The sequence below is a fragment of the Notechis scutatus genome, chromosome 1 (genome assembly GCF_049901735.1).
Source record: "Notechis scutatus isolate UNSWTSFEM ecotype Mainland chromosome 1, rNotScu1.2, whole genome shotgun sequence".
NCBI classification, from domain to species: Eukaryota; Metazoa; Chordata; class Lepidosauria; order Squamata; family Elapidae; genus Notechis; species Notechis scutatus.
Genome location: NC_142009.1, coordinates 129462729 through 129478450, shown reverse-complemented (window position 1 = coordinate 129478450; position 15722 = coordinate 129462729). Strand labels below are relative to the sequence as shown.

The 15722-nt window shown below is 35.5% G+C and overlaps 1 protein-coding gene across 1 annotated transcript in view; it reads right to left on the bottom strand.

Moving 5' to 3' along the window:
* SNTG2 (syntrophin gamma 2) overlaps window positions 1-15722 on the bottom strand; it is a 178837-nt gene that overhangs the window by 85219 nt on the left and 77896 nt on the right. Inside the window, exons 8-9 of the mRNA XM_087946003.1 lie at window positions 13931-14058; window positions 1203-1332 (exon numbers count right to left, since the gene is read on the bottom strand). Of these exons, the coding sequence (XP_087802129.1) occupies window positions 1203-1332; window positions 13931-14058 (258 nt within the window). The remainder of the gene's footprint in view (window positions 1-1202; window positions 1333-13930; window positions 14059-15722) is intronic.

Genomic DNA, 15722 nt, shown 5'->3' with positions numbered 1-15722 from the left:
ACAGCAAGAGTCGAAAAGGGGTTGTGGGGGTGCAGTGTGAGTCAGGAAGAGTACATGGATACATGGGGGTGCACAAATAGCTGGTGTACCACAAGTGCAGAGGGGCTGAGAGAAGGTGAGCAGGTGGGGAAGCCAGCAGGGAATGTAGCAAATGATAATCATGTGATCGCAGAGTCATGCAACCATTTGCAAGTGCAAACTGGTAGCAAAGTGCAAACTGGTAGTAATCATATGACCATGGGGTGCTGGGATGGTTGGAACTCCGAGGACTGGTCATAACTACCATTCGTTCAGTGCCGTTGTAACTTCAAATGGTTTCTGAATGAATGGTTGTAGACCAAGGGCTACTTGTAGAGAGTAAGCAGCGCAATGTATCTTTCAAATACACCCAACTATTTATTCCACACCTAAACATACCCTATTCAATAAAGCACTCACAATTTAATTAAACTGTTAATAATACAAATGATCAGAGTAGCACAGTGTAATCTGATTTTCAAGAAAAAAGCTTGTCTTCCCTGTATAATGTTTCTCCCAATCATAATGGACAAGAACAACTGAATAATGACAAAATAGATCCAATTTCTTGATCTCATTCTAGCTTATTTTACTGAAGTTGGGAGAAAGTCATCTGAGTAAAGTAAAGTTTGCATGCTAAAATTAAGTTATGCATTGAAGTTAATCATCTCTAGCCTGACAGACGGGCTGTGTGCTTTTGGTAAGAACTTAGGCACAGGAGAAAGTCAGGTAACATCTTCACAGTCCTGATAAATTGATTGTATGTATTTATCAGCCACGAACCATATGTCATAATTTAGAACAGGTTCCCAGTGGATTGGATTCTATGATAGTTTTCTGATGAAAATTGCCTCTTAAGAAGCCAGGGAAGGGACAGCCTCAGTACAAAACCAGTGTAAGATCCATATTCAAAAGAGTGATGATTCAGAAGACAGTTTCCTTCCAAATTAAAGCAAATGGTTTATAAAAAAATGAAGGTCTGATATACCATATATGTAGCGTGGTTCTGATATACCATATATGTAGCGTGGTATATGAAATAATGTCTATGAATATAGATAAATAATGAAGTGCATGAAAGAGAGAAGAGACTTCAGATGTTATTTTGAATAATATTTACATGCGAAATAAACACAACAGAACCTAGACTATATACATATATATGTATCTGGAAAACAACATACATTTTGTAGTGTCAAATCACTGATGTTAGTTGATAATGCTCGCAGCCAGTCAGCACTCTCCTGCGCTGAACAAAACTGAAGTATCCCAGTGCTAATTCCATCGAGGGCCAGTACTTCAAATGCATTAGATCTGCAGCAAGAAGAAATATATATATATATACGTATATGTGTGTGTGTCTATACCATCAAAGAAGCTATATCAGCAATTCTTAGTCTTCATCTAATCCCTACAAGCTAGCAATTATGCACTATAATTCTAGGGAAATGGGAATATAGAGCCACCATAGAGCCACAGAGTCAAGTTATGTAGGTTCTGTATGTGGTTTCTACCAGAGAATTATGGGAGGTTATTTTTAGTTATGTATTCTTATTTTCAGATTTCAGAATGGTGTATGGTAGTTTTTAAAAAGTCCTACATGGGCCAGGAATATCATACAGGTGACTGGGTGGATCATACAAGCTCATTTAGCAGGTATCTTTGCAAACGTATTTTGTGTTCAGCCATTCCAGATCTCACTTCTCGAATTAGCCTTTTATTTGAAGCTATTGGTCTATTGCAGACATATATTACTGACCTATTGCAGGATAATGTTTCTGGAACTAAAGGACAAGTGGCAGGCTACAGATCAACTTTCAAACTTTGGGAAAGAAAAGAAATTCCTATATCTATTTTATTTTTTGTGTATTTAACAATCACTCCCTGTGCATTTAACAAACTTTTCTTTGGTAATTTGTGCAAAGCTTCACAAATTGGAATACATAGGAGCACAAATAAGCACTTATAGAAGATGTGTCAGGAAGAACTGCATGGCTATAGTGAAAGCCACCTCACAGCAATTAGGAAAACTGTAAAAGACAAGGTCACTTTAATAAGTCATAGAAAGAGATGCTACATTTGGGCTTCCTTCGGTTCTGAAGAATCTCTTCAAATTGAAATCTTAAGCATTACAGCACCAAAAATATTTGGTGGCATCTTTGAGGAGGCTGTGAAGGGTACAGTTAAGGTTTTGAGGAAATCTGAAAGTTTTGCAATCTTAGTTTACTGCCTTTCTCTTATTTCCCATCTATAATATGGATGCAGTGTAGAAATAAAATAAAAAATTCTTTTAAGATAAATGAAAAAGAACAAAACAATTATTTGCAGAACATTTAGTGTCATATAAAAGTGAAACATGACTGAGTGGATTTCTATGTCATATAGCTAAGTGACAAGTAATTGCCATGGGATGATTTGTGCATTGCTGCATGTAAAACAGAGATCAATAAGAGAAATGTGATACAAAGTGATTTGGTACTGAAATAAGTAATCAAGGAGAATCATATGGAAGGATGTAGCCCTTCTCATTCCGTATCATTTAGATAACAATCAGCACATTGAACTGCACTTCAGTAACAAGCCAGAATCCAGGGCTTACTAAACTTTACTGGAGTAATGTGAGATTGAAAACAAAAAACAAAAAAACAAACAAACAGCCTGCTTACTGAATATTGCATTTGGAATAGCTTGGAAATACTTTTCAAGCAGTGCATTACAGACAATAGAAGCCAGATCAGAAGCCAGATTTTTGGGTAATGCTTATTGCACAAATACATCTGGGCATTTAGAACCAACCTTTAGAACCAAGGTTAGGTCCAGAAATATTTCCAAATTTTTTGGCTTTCAAGAAAACTGAAATCCTATCCAGAAAGCTTACCTTTTCTCTGTTTCAGTTTTGCTAACTAACAGCATTCTTATATTGGCTAGAATAAACCTCAAAAAAAGTGGCCCACATCCAGTCCATTTCTGGCTCATTTTACTGATATAGTTTTGCTGTCTTCTTTTCTTCTTCTTCCTCTCTGGGACTGATAAGAATATCAATGGATATTATCTCTACAATGAATACAATGAGTACCTGGAATACTCTCAACTCCCCAAAGTTTAATATACAGTATTGGTTAAAAAGCATGGAAGGTAAGAGATACTCAAAGAGCTCCTATAACTTGAAAGCAAAAGGCTCAACTAGCAATCTCTCTGTCACCAACTGCCTCTCAGACCATCCCAAAACAGCATCCCTAATCTTCAGCTTGGAAAGCCTGAAACAAAGTCATACTCAATTACATCGAAAAGCTAAAAAATGTTGAGAAGCTAAGCAGAAGCTAAAGGAATGCTTTCCCTCCCACCAGTTTTCAGTCTAGTTCATTCCCTAAGGTGACCAACCATTACAAAACCCAGCTTTGAACACAGAGGTTTATCCCTGCAATACAAATTCCCAGTTAAGGAGGAGGATTGGATTTAATTCCTAATACAAGTAATATAGTGGATATATATGTGTGTGTGTATGTATAGTGGATATATGTGTGTGTGTGTGTGTGTGTGTGTGGTGTTCAGCTTTGTTCGGGTATTTTCCTATGTCATTGTAGTTATGCTTTTAAAGTTGTAGCACAACTACAATGACGTGGGAAAATACCCAAACAAAGCTGAATACCATGCATATATATATACATATACATATGCATATGCATATGCATACACACACACACACACACACACACACAACACACATATATACGGCCTTCCAAAAATACACAAAGAAGGCATACCTCTCAGACCCATAGTCAGCTCCAGAGGAGGACCACTACAAAACCTAGCTAAACATTTAGCAAAACAGCTACAGCCCCATGCTGAAACAGCAGCTTCACATGTACAAAACTCATACCACTTCTTGGAAATGATCAAAGATCTACATGTGGAGCAAGAAGATCTGCTTGTAAATTTCGACGTGGTTTCACTATTCACTCAAGTCCCGATAAAAGAGACCCTTGAAATCATCAAAAATAAATACCAACCAGCTAAACACCTAATGGAACTAACAGAACACTGCTTAACCAACACATATTTCATATACAAAGGACAAAGATACAAACAAATTGAAGGAGCCCCTATGGGATCACCACTGTCACCCGTCATTGCAAACCTGTTCATGGAAGAATTTGAATCCAGAGCCCTGGCCAATGCCATCCACAAACCCAAACTATGGTTAAGATACATCGATGACACATTTGTGATTTGGCCCCATGGAATAGAAAACCTAAACAATTTCCTAACACACCTAAACAGCACACACCCCAAAATCAAGTTCACCATGGAAACGGAAACAAACAAACAACTACCATTCCTAGATGTACTAATCTACAAAAAAACAGATGGCACACTAGGACACACCGTATACCAGAAGAAAACACACACTAACCGCTACCTCAACGCCCAATCCCACCACCACCCAGCACAGATAAACTCCGTGGCTAAAACACTAATTACCAGAACCAAACGCCTGGCAGACAAGACACACATTAAGACTGAACTATGCTGACTAAAGTACTGACAGCCAACGGCTTCCACAAAAGCAAAATCACCAGCTTGATCCACAAAAACACACTGAAACATAATAGAGACCCAGAAGATGAACAGACCCATGGAACAGCTGTCCTGCCCTACATAAGAGGTACTACAGACAAAATTAGTAAGGTACTACACAGACATCACATCAAGACTGCCTTCAAAACAGACAGAAAAATAGCAGCCATCCTTAGAAACCCCAAAGATAAAATTGACCTGGAAAACCAAGGCATATACAAAGTCCCCTGTGCATCATGCCCAGCCACATACATTGGACAGACCAATAGAAGAATAAGTACCCGCCTGGATGAACACAAAAATGCAGTCAAAAAGCTGGAACACACTTCCTCACTAGTCCAACACATGGAAGCCACAGGTCATAGCATCAACTTCAATGGCACCAAAACCCTAGCCACTATAGAAAACCCTAGCCACAGAATCATCAGAGAAGCCATAGAGATTGAAAAAAGACCAGGAAGCATGAATAGAAGAGATGATTCCACCAGGCTGTCAATCATTTGGAAGCCTGCACTCACAAACAAAAAAATCTCCACACCACAAGCCAGGCAAACACCTGGGCACAAACAGATCCCCCCTGATACCTCCAGCTCAAACACACCCCAACCAGGCACCCAGATGAAACCCAGCTTCCTAACTAATGATAGCCGTCCATTTACCCGAAGCCAAACTGCACTAAAGGCCTCCAATAAAGTAACACAATGCTGCCAGCCAATCAAGATACAAAAAGAGCCAAAAAACAGACAGAAGATATTAGAAACACCAATCAAGCAGAACACAGCAAACTCCGAGACCAATAAACACAGACCAAGACTCCCAACCAATCAGGTTGAAGAAAAAACCATTCTGGCACAGCAATAGGCTGCCCCAAATTTAAATCTGAAACCACTGTAAAAGTCTGACTCACAGTTGAACACTATACAGAAGCCTGATGATGGCAGATGAGATTCTGCCAAAACGTTGCTACAACTTTAAAAGCACAACTACAATTGCGTGGGAAAATACCCGAACAAAGCTGAATGTCATACGTACGTACATACATACATACATACATACATACACACACACACACACACACACACACACACACACACACACACATATATATATATATATATATATATATATATATATATATATATATATATATATATATATATATATATATATACATGGTCTTTAACAGCAGCATACATACTAGCCACTTACTTGCTGGTTTTATACAGAATTGATACAGCATAGCTTAATGAGCCAAACAAGGTCATCCACGGTTTTTCTAACTTTAAGGAAATGCTGCTTTCTAGATTTGGATGTTTGATGCCCAATGTTCCAATTTTTGGTGATTTTATTTCATTTTTATCTTTATATAATTCTGCTGTCTTCTTTTCTTCTTCTTCCCTGGGATTGCATCTGCCATATATCATGCTTTTGACTTTTCATTTCTCCCAATAAAATGTCCCAGAAGTAGATTTGTGATTCAATATATATCCCTCTTTTCTCTCATTATGCCTATAAAAGTTATGATAAATTATCTTGAGATTTCAGGTCACATCTAATCATATTTCACCCCGCTTATAATATGTGAATCAAGCATTCTTTTCATCCCCATGCATCCTCACAGGCAATATGGATGCCAAGTCCCTCAGCTCATCACTTCCTGATGTTTACTGCAGCTGCAATGTATTTTTCACACTTATTTGATCAATTCCTTTGTCTGTTTTGGTATCCAAAGTATCCATTTATGCTCATACACTTCAGTAATCAGATAAGCATTTCTCTTCTGCATATGTTATAGTGAAAGGAAATAATTCTTAGAACAAGACCACATAGTCAACCTGTAATAAGTTGTTTAATTAATATTTCATGCCTTCTAAATGTATGCCCCTACTCCACCTCAATAAATTATATCTGGACCTATTTCAACCCATTCCAAAATAATATAAACAGCAACAATGAAACTGATATGAATTGAATGAATATGAACTGGATATGAATGAAATGAATGAAATATTTTCCTTCCATAATAACTTTAAATATATCTGGTAAAAATGTCAATTCAGCAAATTGCCAATACATGAAAGAAAGGCAACTTAGCTCTTACCTGCAATGGATAGAATATTAGACCACAGAAAAATAAAGGTGACCAAATAGTTTGATTAAATCTCACTGAACTGTGAAACTGCTTTTAAGAATTGGATACATGAGTTACAAAGATAAGTATATTTCTAACAGGAGAAAGAACAATCAGTTGGTGGGCATACTAATAACTATTATTAGGCTAAAAAATCAAAGCTGAAAATCAAAACATTGAATCTCAGAAACAAAAACAGAGACAATATATTCACCAAAAGTGGTAAAGATGTCAGCTTAAGATATATTTATTTAGAAATTCTTTGACTATTTACCACAATAAAAACAATGATTTAATTTTTTTAAATAACGGTTTTCTTAGCACATAAAACTAAGGAAAAAAATGAGTAACTCCCCCTAATGCCACTTATTTAATGTGTTGCTCATACACTGCATTTATCTTAGCTTTCTAGCCAGCTTGATAGGTCAATGTATTCAGAATGAAGATCCAACATCTGTCTCTTGGTTTTTTCTTAGCCATAAAATTACTAACCAAATCTAGATTCATTTCAAAATTATCAGCTTGCCCAGCCATTTTACTGCAGATTAATTCTGAACCCCATTTCCCAAAGGACCCTGGTATTGAAATGCTTCATTGAAAAGTTATTCTCCTGTTTTCCATAACTAAAATATAAATGGTCAATTACCTGCCAAAAGCTTATTTCCCTGTGCTATTTGCTTGTATAAATGTTATTTACATTAATTAATATAATTATAAATAATGCCACATATATTTATGCACTATCCAAATACATTTATGCATCTGCTTCCCACTGTGTGCAAGACTCTATCAGTAAAATATGAATTTCCCTTCTCACTGTGGTTTATTCCCCCAGTCCAAAATCTATCCTAAATGATTTTTTTAGACTTTTTTCCCCATTGTAGTACAATCTTTTTCCCCACTTGATTATGGATATTTATGGAAAAAGAAATGACAGAATATCCAAAGAAGATTTTACAGGTATCAGGATACGCAAAAATGCCATAAATAAATTGCAGACAAAACCATTTTGATGGGAAAATTCCATCTTTTTCCAAAGAAGAGAGGCTATGTATGACACAACCTGCTATCCATTGCTTGACAAGTATGTACACTAGTAAAAATGTAATTGAATAATTAACTCATATAGTTAATCAATCAATATCTTTTAAAGCAGTTGACAGCTTTAAAATTTGGTACTTTTTATTCTGCTTTTCAGCTAATGTGTTTATTGTAATTCAAGCTTTGTCTAATTTTAGCAATTTATTTTCTTTTTCAATGACACTGAGCAAACATGGTACTTTCTTGTTGCATGGCCCATACCTTGAACTAACAAACCTGATTCCTGACACACTTTGCTGAAAATAAAATTATAAAAGTAATATTATACCACCCATGCACTGGTTGTAGTAATCTTTTTGGCACTGAAGGCCCACATGTTGACTAACTATACCAAGATAGGCATAAATCAGTGGGTATGATATGGGATATATTCAATTATGAAGGTAAAGGTTCATTCTCCGAACTTGTAGGTTGGTTTCCAAACTTTTTGTTACCAGACTCGATAACATCTTCAACAGAGTTTAGGGGATGTCAGTGTCAGAGTTCTTCTGTTTATAAGGACTTTATGTGGTCAGTAGATCTTGTGATGGGTCAAGTGTGAGTCATCAGTGGGAGTCTTGTGATGGGTCAAGTGAAGGAAGGTTACATCAAATGAGGATCATTGGGAGGTGAAGTGCTGGTTGGGTGGGGCTGGCATGGGTTGGTTGAGGATCGGTGCTATCACTGGTTGGCTGTGGGATTTGGATTCTGAGGGGTTCGTAGGCTGGTTGTAGATCCATGTGTCTGTTGATGGAATTGCTTGTGGACTGCCAGGCTTGATGAACTCACAAGCGTGCTAGATGGTAGCGTGGCCGATTATTTTTGTGTGGCTCCAATCAAAGTGATGCTGTTCTATGTCAATAGAGAGTAAGGATTTGGGATCATGACATTTGACTGCCAGCCAGTCTTTGGGGATCCTGGTTAATTTAATTGACATGATGTTTGTCCCACATAGAATTGGTTGAAATTGTTAGAGTTACAATATTCAATTATTATTGTGTTCTGATAGGTTTTTTGCAAATTATTTTACATAGAAAAAGATAATGCTTTTCTTGGACAGAACTCAACTCCTGTTGGTTCCATGTACATGCCATTTAGTTGTCTTGGCAGATATAAGAGGTTTATCACTGTATTCCTTCAGATTGATTTTTTTCCAACTTTCCAGTCTAGACTTCTCTCCTGGAATTTTCCTTCCAAGTAACAATAAGCGTTGTCTTTTCTTATCTTTTTAATGGGCACACACAACAATGCAACACTTGTCCTATTCAATGTTCCTAATCAGAGGCATCCACCTGACCCACTTTTATCATTTGTCCCCCACTTCCCACACTCTGCTTTTTCCAGTAGAAGACATCCCTAGTAGAAGAGATTGGACAATAATTTGTTTAAAATCATATAGGGATTTCTGTTTGAGCAGGGGGTTGGACTAGAAGACCTTGCAAATTCATTTCAATCCTTCTATTCCATTCCATTCCATTCCAAGTACTTTCTATCTCAAACTTTATTCTTGCTTGCAGTTGATGTGGAGATGATTTGCAAGCCAGAAAGGATTTCAGTTGTCAAGAGTGTCACCACTAATTATTCATATGCTTCTAATAAAAGATGTAGGATGATATTGCTGACTGGAGAGAAGGAGGTTATGACAGTCAACAAATTTAATTTAATTTAGGTTCAAGGCTCTTAGAATGAATGAGAAAGAGGAATTAGAAGGAACCAAGGACTGCTCAATCCTCAAGACTTCAGCTATGGGGATCTGCTTTTTTATTGAGCATAAGAGTTAAAATAGTATTTTACAGCCCACTCTTTCACAGTAAGGGAGATGATCATTACTCCAGGTCAAGAGTAAATACATCAGGTCAAAGCAAATACAAATAAAGAGTAAATGATAAATACCAGATGGATTGTGGGACTAGTCATGTATCTATTTAAATTAAATCAATTTCTATAGTGTATATTTTAGGCTGATACCCTTAAGGTTTGGCACTCTTGTGAAGTTACAAGAGTTTTGTTTAATGTTTGAACAATTTGAAGGACCTAATCTATGATGAGTAAATGAAAACTCTTCTAAAATTGGATGACTCTGTATATTATACATTTTCAAGGATCAATCAACTTTTTGATCTCTCTTTGACAGGTTCTTATGATCTTATTTACATGTTTGTAGCTTCACTTTACATTGCAAGAGATCTGAAAATGTAACATCAATAGATGAATAAATTAGATACAAGATGTGCTTCTTCTTCCTACTCTTCCCAGTACTCTGGGTTCTAGCTCTCATTACTCTGAGGATAAAATAAATTATATACAGACATAAAATTAGTATTTCATGTAAGGATTTGTCATAGTAGGTTTTATTTTAATAGATTTTTACAAGACTTCTTATTTAGCTTAAATATTTGCCTCTTGTGACCCTGGATATTGTTCTTTAAAAAACTCATTTACAAATACTACCAGTGCACCTGTTTGGTTAAGTATATTAAGTATATAAAATATAGAATATTTTATAACCTGAGTGATGTTTCGAAGTTGACACTGAGTTGTAAAATGTATCTTCTTGCATCTTCTGTATGAGATACTAAACTTTTTTCACTAATGCAATTTAGTTAATGAAAAATATAATGAATAAGAAGGGTAGCAAAGATTTAGACCATTCTAAATCAAATTATAATAATTAAGAAGTCACTAGGTCAACTTCATGTGAATATTATTTGCTAATGAAAACTGGTTATGGTAGTTTTTTTGCCCCTTCAGTGAAATGAATTCTGATAGGAGTTTTAAAACAGACATGTACTAGCTCATTTAAATTTCAAGTTTAATTAAATAAATATTTATATTACCCAAACAATTTAAATATATAGTGAAATGTAAAGAGAAAGAGAATTTATAGAGAATCTATAAATGCAAATAACAGTGTTTTGGGAACATATTGATTAGATGATTTGATGAAATTAATTAATATAATTTAATATTATATGGCTGTAGCAAACCAAGTGATTATATACCCTATGCCATTATGCTATGGATAAAATCAAAGGAAGTAGAGGTGTAAATCAAAGGAAGTAGAAGTGTAATGGAAACTTAGAATGGGAACTAAAACTAATTTATTTTTGCATAGTTGGCTGTAAGTAAACAAACAAATGTTATTATGGTCACAATGGAAGAAACTAACTAGCCTTCCTGGTAGCCCCCAAGCTTGGTTGTTACTTGCAGGTGTTTCAGTACTCACTCTGTTACCTCGTTGGGCAATGAAACATCTGGAAACAAAGAACCAGGCTCAGGGAGCACAAAGAACTCTATGTTATGGTCATTTTAGCAAGATGTATATGTACATACAGGTAGTCTTCATTTAGGCACCACAATTGGGATAGGCTCTGCTTAACTCTGTCAAAGCAGTCACTAAGTAAAGCCCTAGCTGTGCTTAGGATCTTACAGCCATTGCTTTACAGACCTGGGTAGGTTGTAAATGCAAGGATTGGACATATTTTAAAAAAGATGAATTTTATTATGGCTTATTATAACATAAAGCACAATAATATTTTTTAAAAGGAATGAATGGGAAAAAAGGGGGGAGGAAGAAAAGAAACTGGTCATATACAATAGTTACTTTTTAGCACTGTCATAACTGAAAGGTCAGTGAACAAGTCAGTCAATAAATGAGGACTACACGTACTTCCTATGAAGCAAATATAACCAGAATGGGATAAAGTTTGGGGACACAGCAACTCATTATACAGAAATGACATCAGCTGAGGATCAGATAATAGGAATAGGAAGCATAGGATTTATAAATAAAAACAGTATTTAAAATGTTATAAACCCTAATCACTTTGTTCTCTGCTCTGTTTGGATCAATGTCATTCTATGCAAATGCTAAGCTACTTATGGAAGGAGAGCTATATTCTGCATTATATGCTGCATTTATTGATTTTAAGTCTGCATTGTTTCTAGAACAAAGGTGTTGGGCAAATTTAAAATAATGCTAAAATAGACAAATGTAATCTTCTGCTAATGTACAAACTCCATGTAAACTCTAGAATAGAAGTAGTGTGCAATGCTTTGCCCTAAAGGAATTCCAACTGAAAAAGGAATAAGATGAGGATGTATCTTGGCTTCCCTGATATTCTTTTTGCAAATCAACTCTGTTGTTACCAAAATAAGTAATTCAGAGCATCATCCTCAAAGTTAATCAATATGCATATTGCAACCTTACTGTCTACAGATAATGATTCAATACTCCTATTGCAAATGCCAATTGAATTAATATGAATGTTGAGAGCATTAGATTTAATGTTTTGAGGAAGCACTTGAGAACAATTATACTCAAAATAAATCCTTTTTGCGAAGTGACCTACAATATGTGCCTACATGTTAAATGATCAAACAATAAAGCAAGTTAAAATCTTTCATAGATTTTATATAAGTATAAAAGTATTATATAAGTAGGGTATAGTTTTTGAAAGGTCTGGGATGACCATTTGTCTTTTGTTCTGTTTTTGTATCCAGGGTTGTTCCATTTCTTTGCTTTGAAATCTGTATACCACGCAGAGTTGCTGAGAGGCTTTAGAAATTTGAATTACAAATAAATACAGTACATATTTTATGTTATACTTTTATACACTGTTGTTACGTTTCTCTCATCACTTCCTTTTTTATATCCCGAAAATTACCATCTAGAGTAACCTTCCTTCACAAGAACATTATTTTAATTCATCACCCTCCTCATTTTGATTGTCCTTTTATGCAATTTTCCCATTTTACAATACTGTATTCTTTCCTTAGTTACTATTTCTAGTCTGACAACAGTATGACTCATGTTAGCTTCGGCGTTTCATTTCAAATTAAATCTAAAGTCCCATCACTTCTGATTTATTCCATTTCCAACCATGAAAGGCACATTTATTTGAGAATGTTACTTTAAAAGAGTGTCTGTGTGACTCAAAGCATAGGCAAAAATATCCAGGGCAAATTGGAGTGTGTATGTGTACGTAATTGAAAGACCCAGCTCTCTGGAACAGGCTCTAATGCTGGGAAGGAAAGAGAAGCTGACCACCAGCAGCATGGATGGACATAGTGACAGTGCTGATGGGTGCACTGTTACAAGACCTGAAAGAGCAGGTTAGGGAGAGATCAAACAAAATATGGTTACAAAAAGCTGACACCAACTTGATGCACATTAATAAACGTGCATGTGTGCATGGATGAGAGAAAGAAAAAAAGATGGACCCAGTTCCACATATTATTTTCCTTCAGAAGGCAACTTGAAGGCTGAGGAATTTGGAGCTTCAGATACTAAGCCAAGTCCTGTTGGAAAACCGAGGAAGATTCCATTATTCCTGACTCTGATGTTGAAGGTTTGAACCAGGAAGTAAAGGCAAGACATCCTGGAGTGGGGCGGGGCTGAACTAGTAGAGGGCCAGAGTATGACAAAATGTGGAAGACCTTTGATGAGAGCTGAAGTTTGATCTTCTCTTCCTTCCTATTTAAAATCTACATGCTAAAATGCACAATCTGCAGGTCCTCTTGGACTCACAGTTCCTGCTGGAAGAGCAGGTGGCAGTTGTGACTTTCAGGTTAAATGCCAGTAGCAGTCATTCCTGAACTGAGAGACCTTGTTCAATGTCATTCATGCCCTTGTGATCTGTCTGGATTTCTACAATTAATGGGATGCATCTCCAACAGAAGTGAAGCTTCAAGCTGGGAAATGTCTAATTTATGTTAACCAACTTCTATCAGTTTTCATTCCATCTTCTGAGAGAGTCATTTATTTTTCAAAATATTTCAGTTGCACTGATCAATTAAAATCTTTGTAACAGAAATGTTTATAACACTTCATATCTCAGTAGATCACTACATTAAACAAACAAAAATGTCCATAATTTGTATGGAAGCAACTTATTTCCTTGACCTTTTCCACATATGATACCTAAACAAACTAGCCATTTTTTCATATAATGAATAAAGCCCAATTATTTCTTGATATGTTTAATATATATAATTGATGCTCATTACATAGCTTCTGAGAAAGCCTACATCTTGTTAAAATATTTACAAAGATCCACTATCTCCAAATAAACAACACATGTAGGTTAGGTAATCTAGCCTTTTCACTTTCATATTACAAACCTTAATTTATTTGTTCCAGCTTTGTACCTCGAAATTCGAGCCATTGATAGAGGAACTGATAAGGTATCCAGCCAACGCTTCTCATATTTTGGTTCATTAGCTGTGGGTGAAGAAGGTGATGATGGTGCCTGACCAGAATAAATAAAAAGTAACAGTAAATACAGATCTCATTATGTAAAAAACACAAATATTTGTGGATATGCTATTTTTTGGGGTGAATAGAACACAAGTAATAAGTGTTTAGAAAATTTAGATTGCGTAGAAGAAATAACAATTTCTTTGATCATGAAATATTGATGGGTCATTTCTCTCTATTTGATGCACAATAGTGCTGTTTTATTTTTGTTAAATACATAAACCGTACACCTAATTGGAAAGCCGTTTTATTCTCAATATCTTATTTACTTCATAAGCATGACAATGATTGCAAAATTTTAACTTGCTTTTTTCAATATTTGCAAAAATAGAACGAAAATGTGCATAACATATATTGATGTAGTTGATCTTGAAAAAGTTAAGCAGATTCCAGTTTGGTTAGTGGCTGGTTGGAGACCTGGAAATCCCAGGGCTGAAGTCTAGATTGGGAAGTTGAAAAAAGAAGAGAACAATGGCAAACTGTGTCCATGTTTTTGCCAACAAAATAATATAGATACATTGAGGTAATCACCAGTAGTTGAATATTAATATTACTTGACATAGGTATGACTTTATTCTCTCTCTCCCTCTGTGTGTGTGTGTTTGATTTTTATTGGTTTTCTTTTGGAGTGGATGGGAAGGTAGAGTAAGGAACATGATGCAGCATTAGAATTCCACTGCTAAGACTTGCTTCATTTCCTACATAACAAGTGAATAAGCATACTTCAGAAAACTTGCAGAAAATAACCCTTTTCAATGAATGATTCCTGTTTTCTTAAGTGTTTGTAATGGAGATCAGTTTGAAAAGCTGTACTCTGCTCTTCTTTTTTCTTGAAGCTATGAAGGATTGCAAGGATTTTTTTTTAAAACATACATCTAAGAAAGAGTAAGTGGTTAATTTAAGGTGTTCTCTTATTAGCCACTGAAGAATCAACAAGGTACACAATAAAAACAAGAAATAATTTTGGTTAGGGATTTTAAAAGCCCCAAAGAGAAGAAACCAATAGGCAGGCTTTTCATAAATGTATGAAAAACACCACCTTAATAATCAATCATACCAATATTAAAATTAAAGGATTGAGTTGCAGTCTTTCATTACAGAACATGAAAAATGTCAGATAAGATCTTTGAAGTTTCAAACAAAACTGTGATAGATTATAATAGTGAACAATTATAACTCACTGGGTCTGGGAAATAGCATCTTTAATAGGATACAGAGAAAAAAATATCCTTAGCTGAACAAAATTCTGGTTTATCCGCCATCAAGCCTCTTTTTCTGAAACAGATCAATACCAAATGTCCAACTTTCTCCTTTTCTTTGTTCTGTCAAGTCTCCTTTCACACTGTTTTGTGTTATTCAGCATTGTACTCTTTACACTTTGAAGTACGCCTTTAGAATTAGGCCTTTAATACTATACACCAAATGTGTACTATCCTCTCCACTGTTACAACAATTTTCTTCTTGAGACCCCTGCTTTCCAAAACACTGTCAGTATAACTTAGTAGCACCCTGAACAAAATTAACCGTATTAACCTAATCTTCTATTCTTTTATTCTTGGACTGCAACCATAAATCTTAAAGATTATTTAGTAATGCTTATCCTCTTTGATTCCAACCTTGTTCATGTCCCATTGCTACCTTCTCTTTCTATAAATG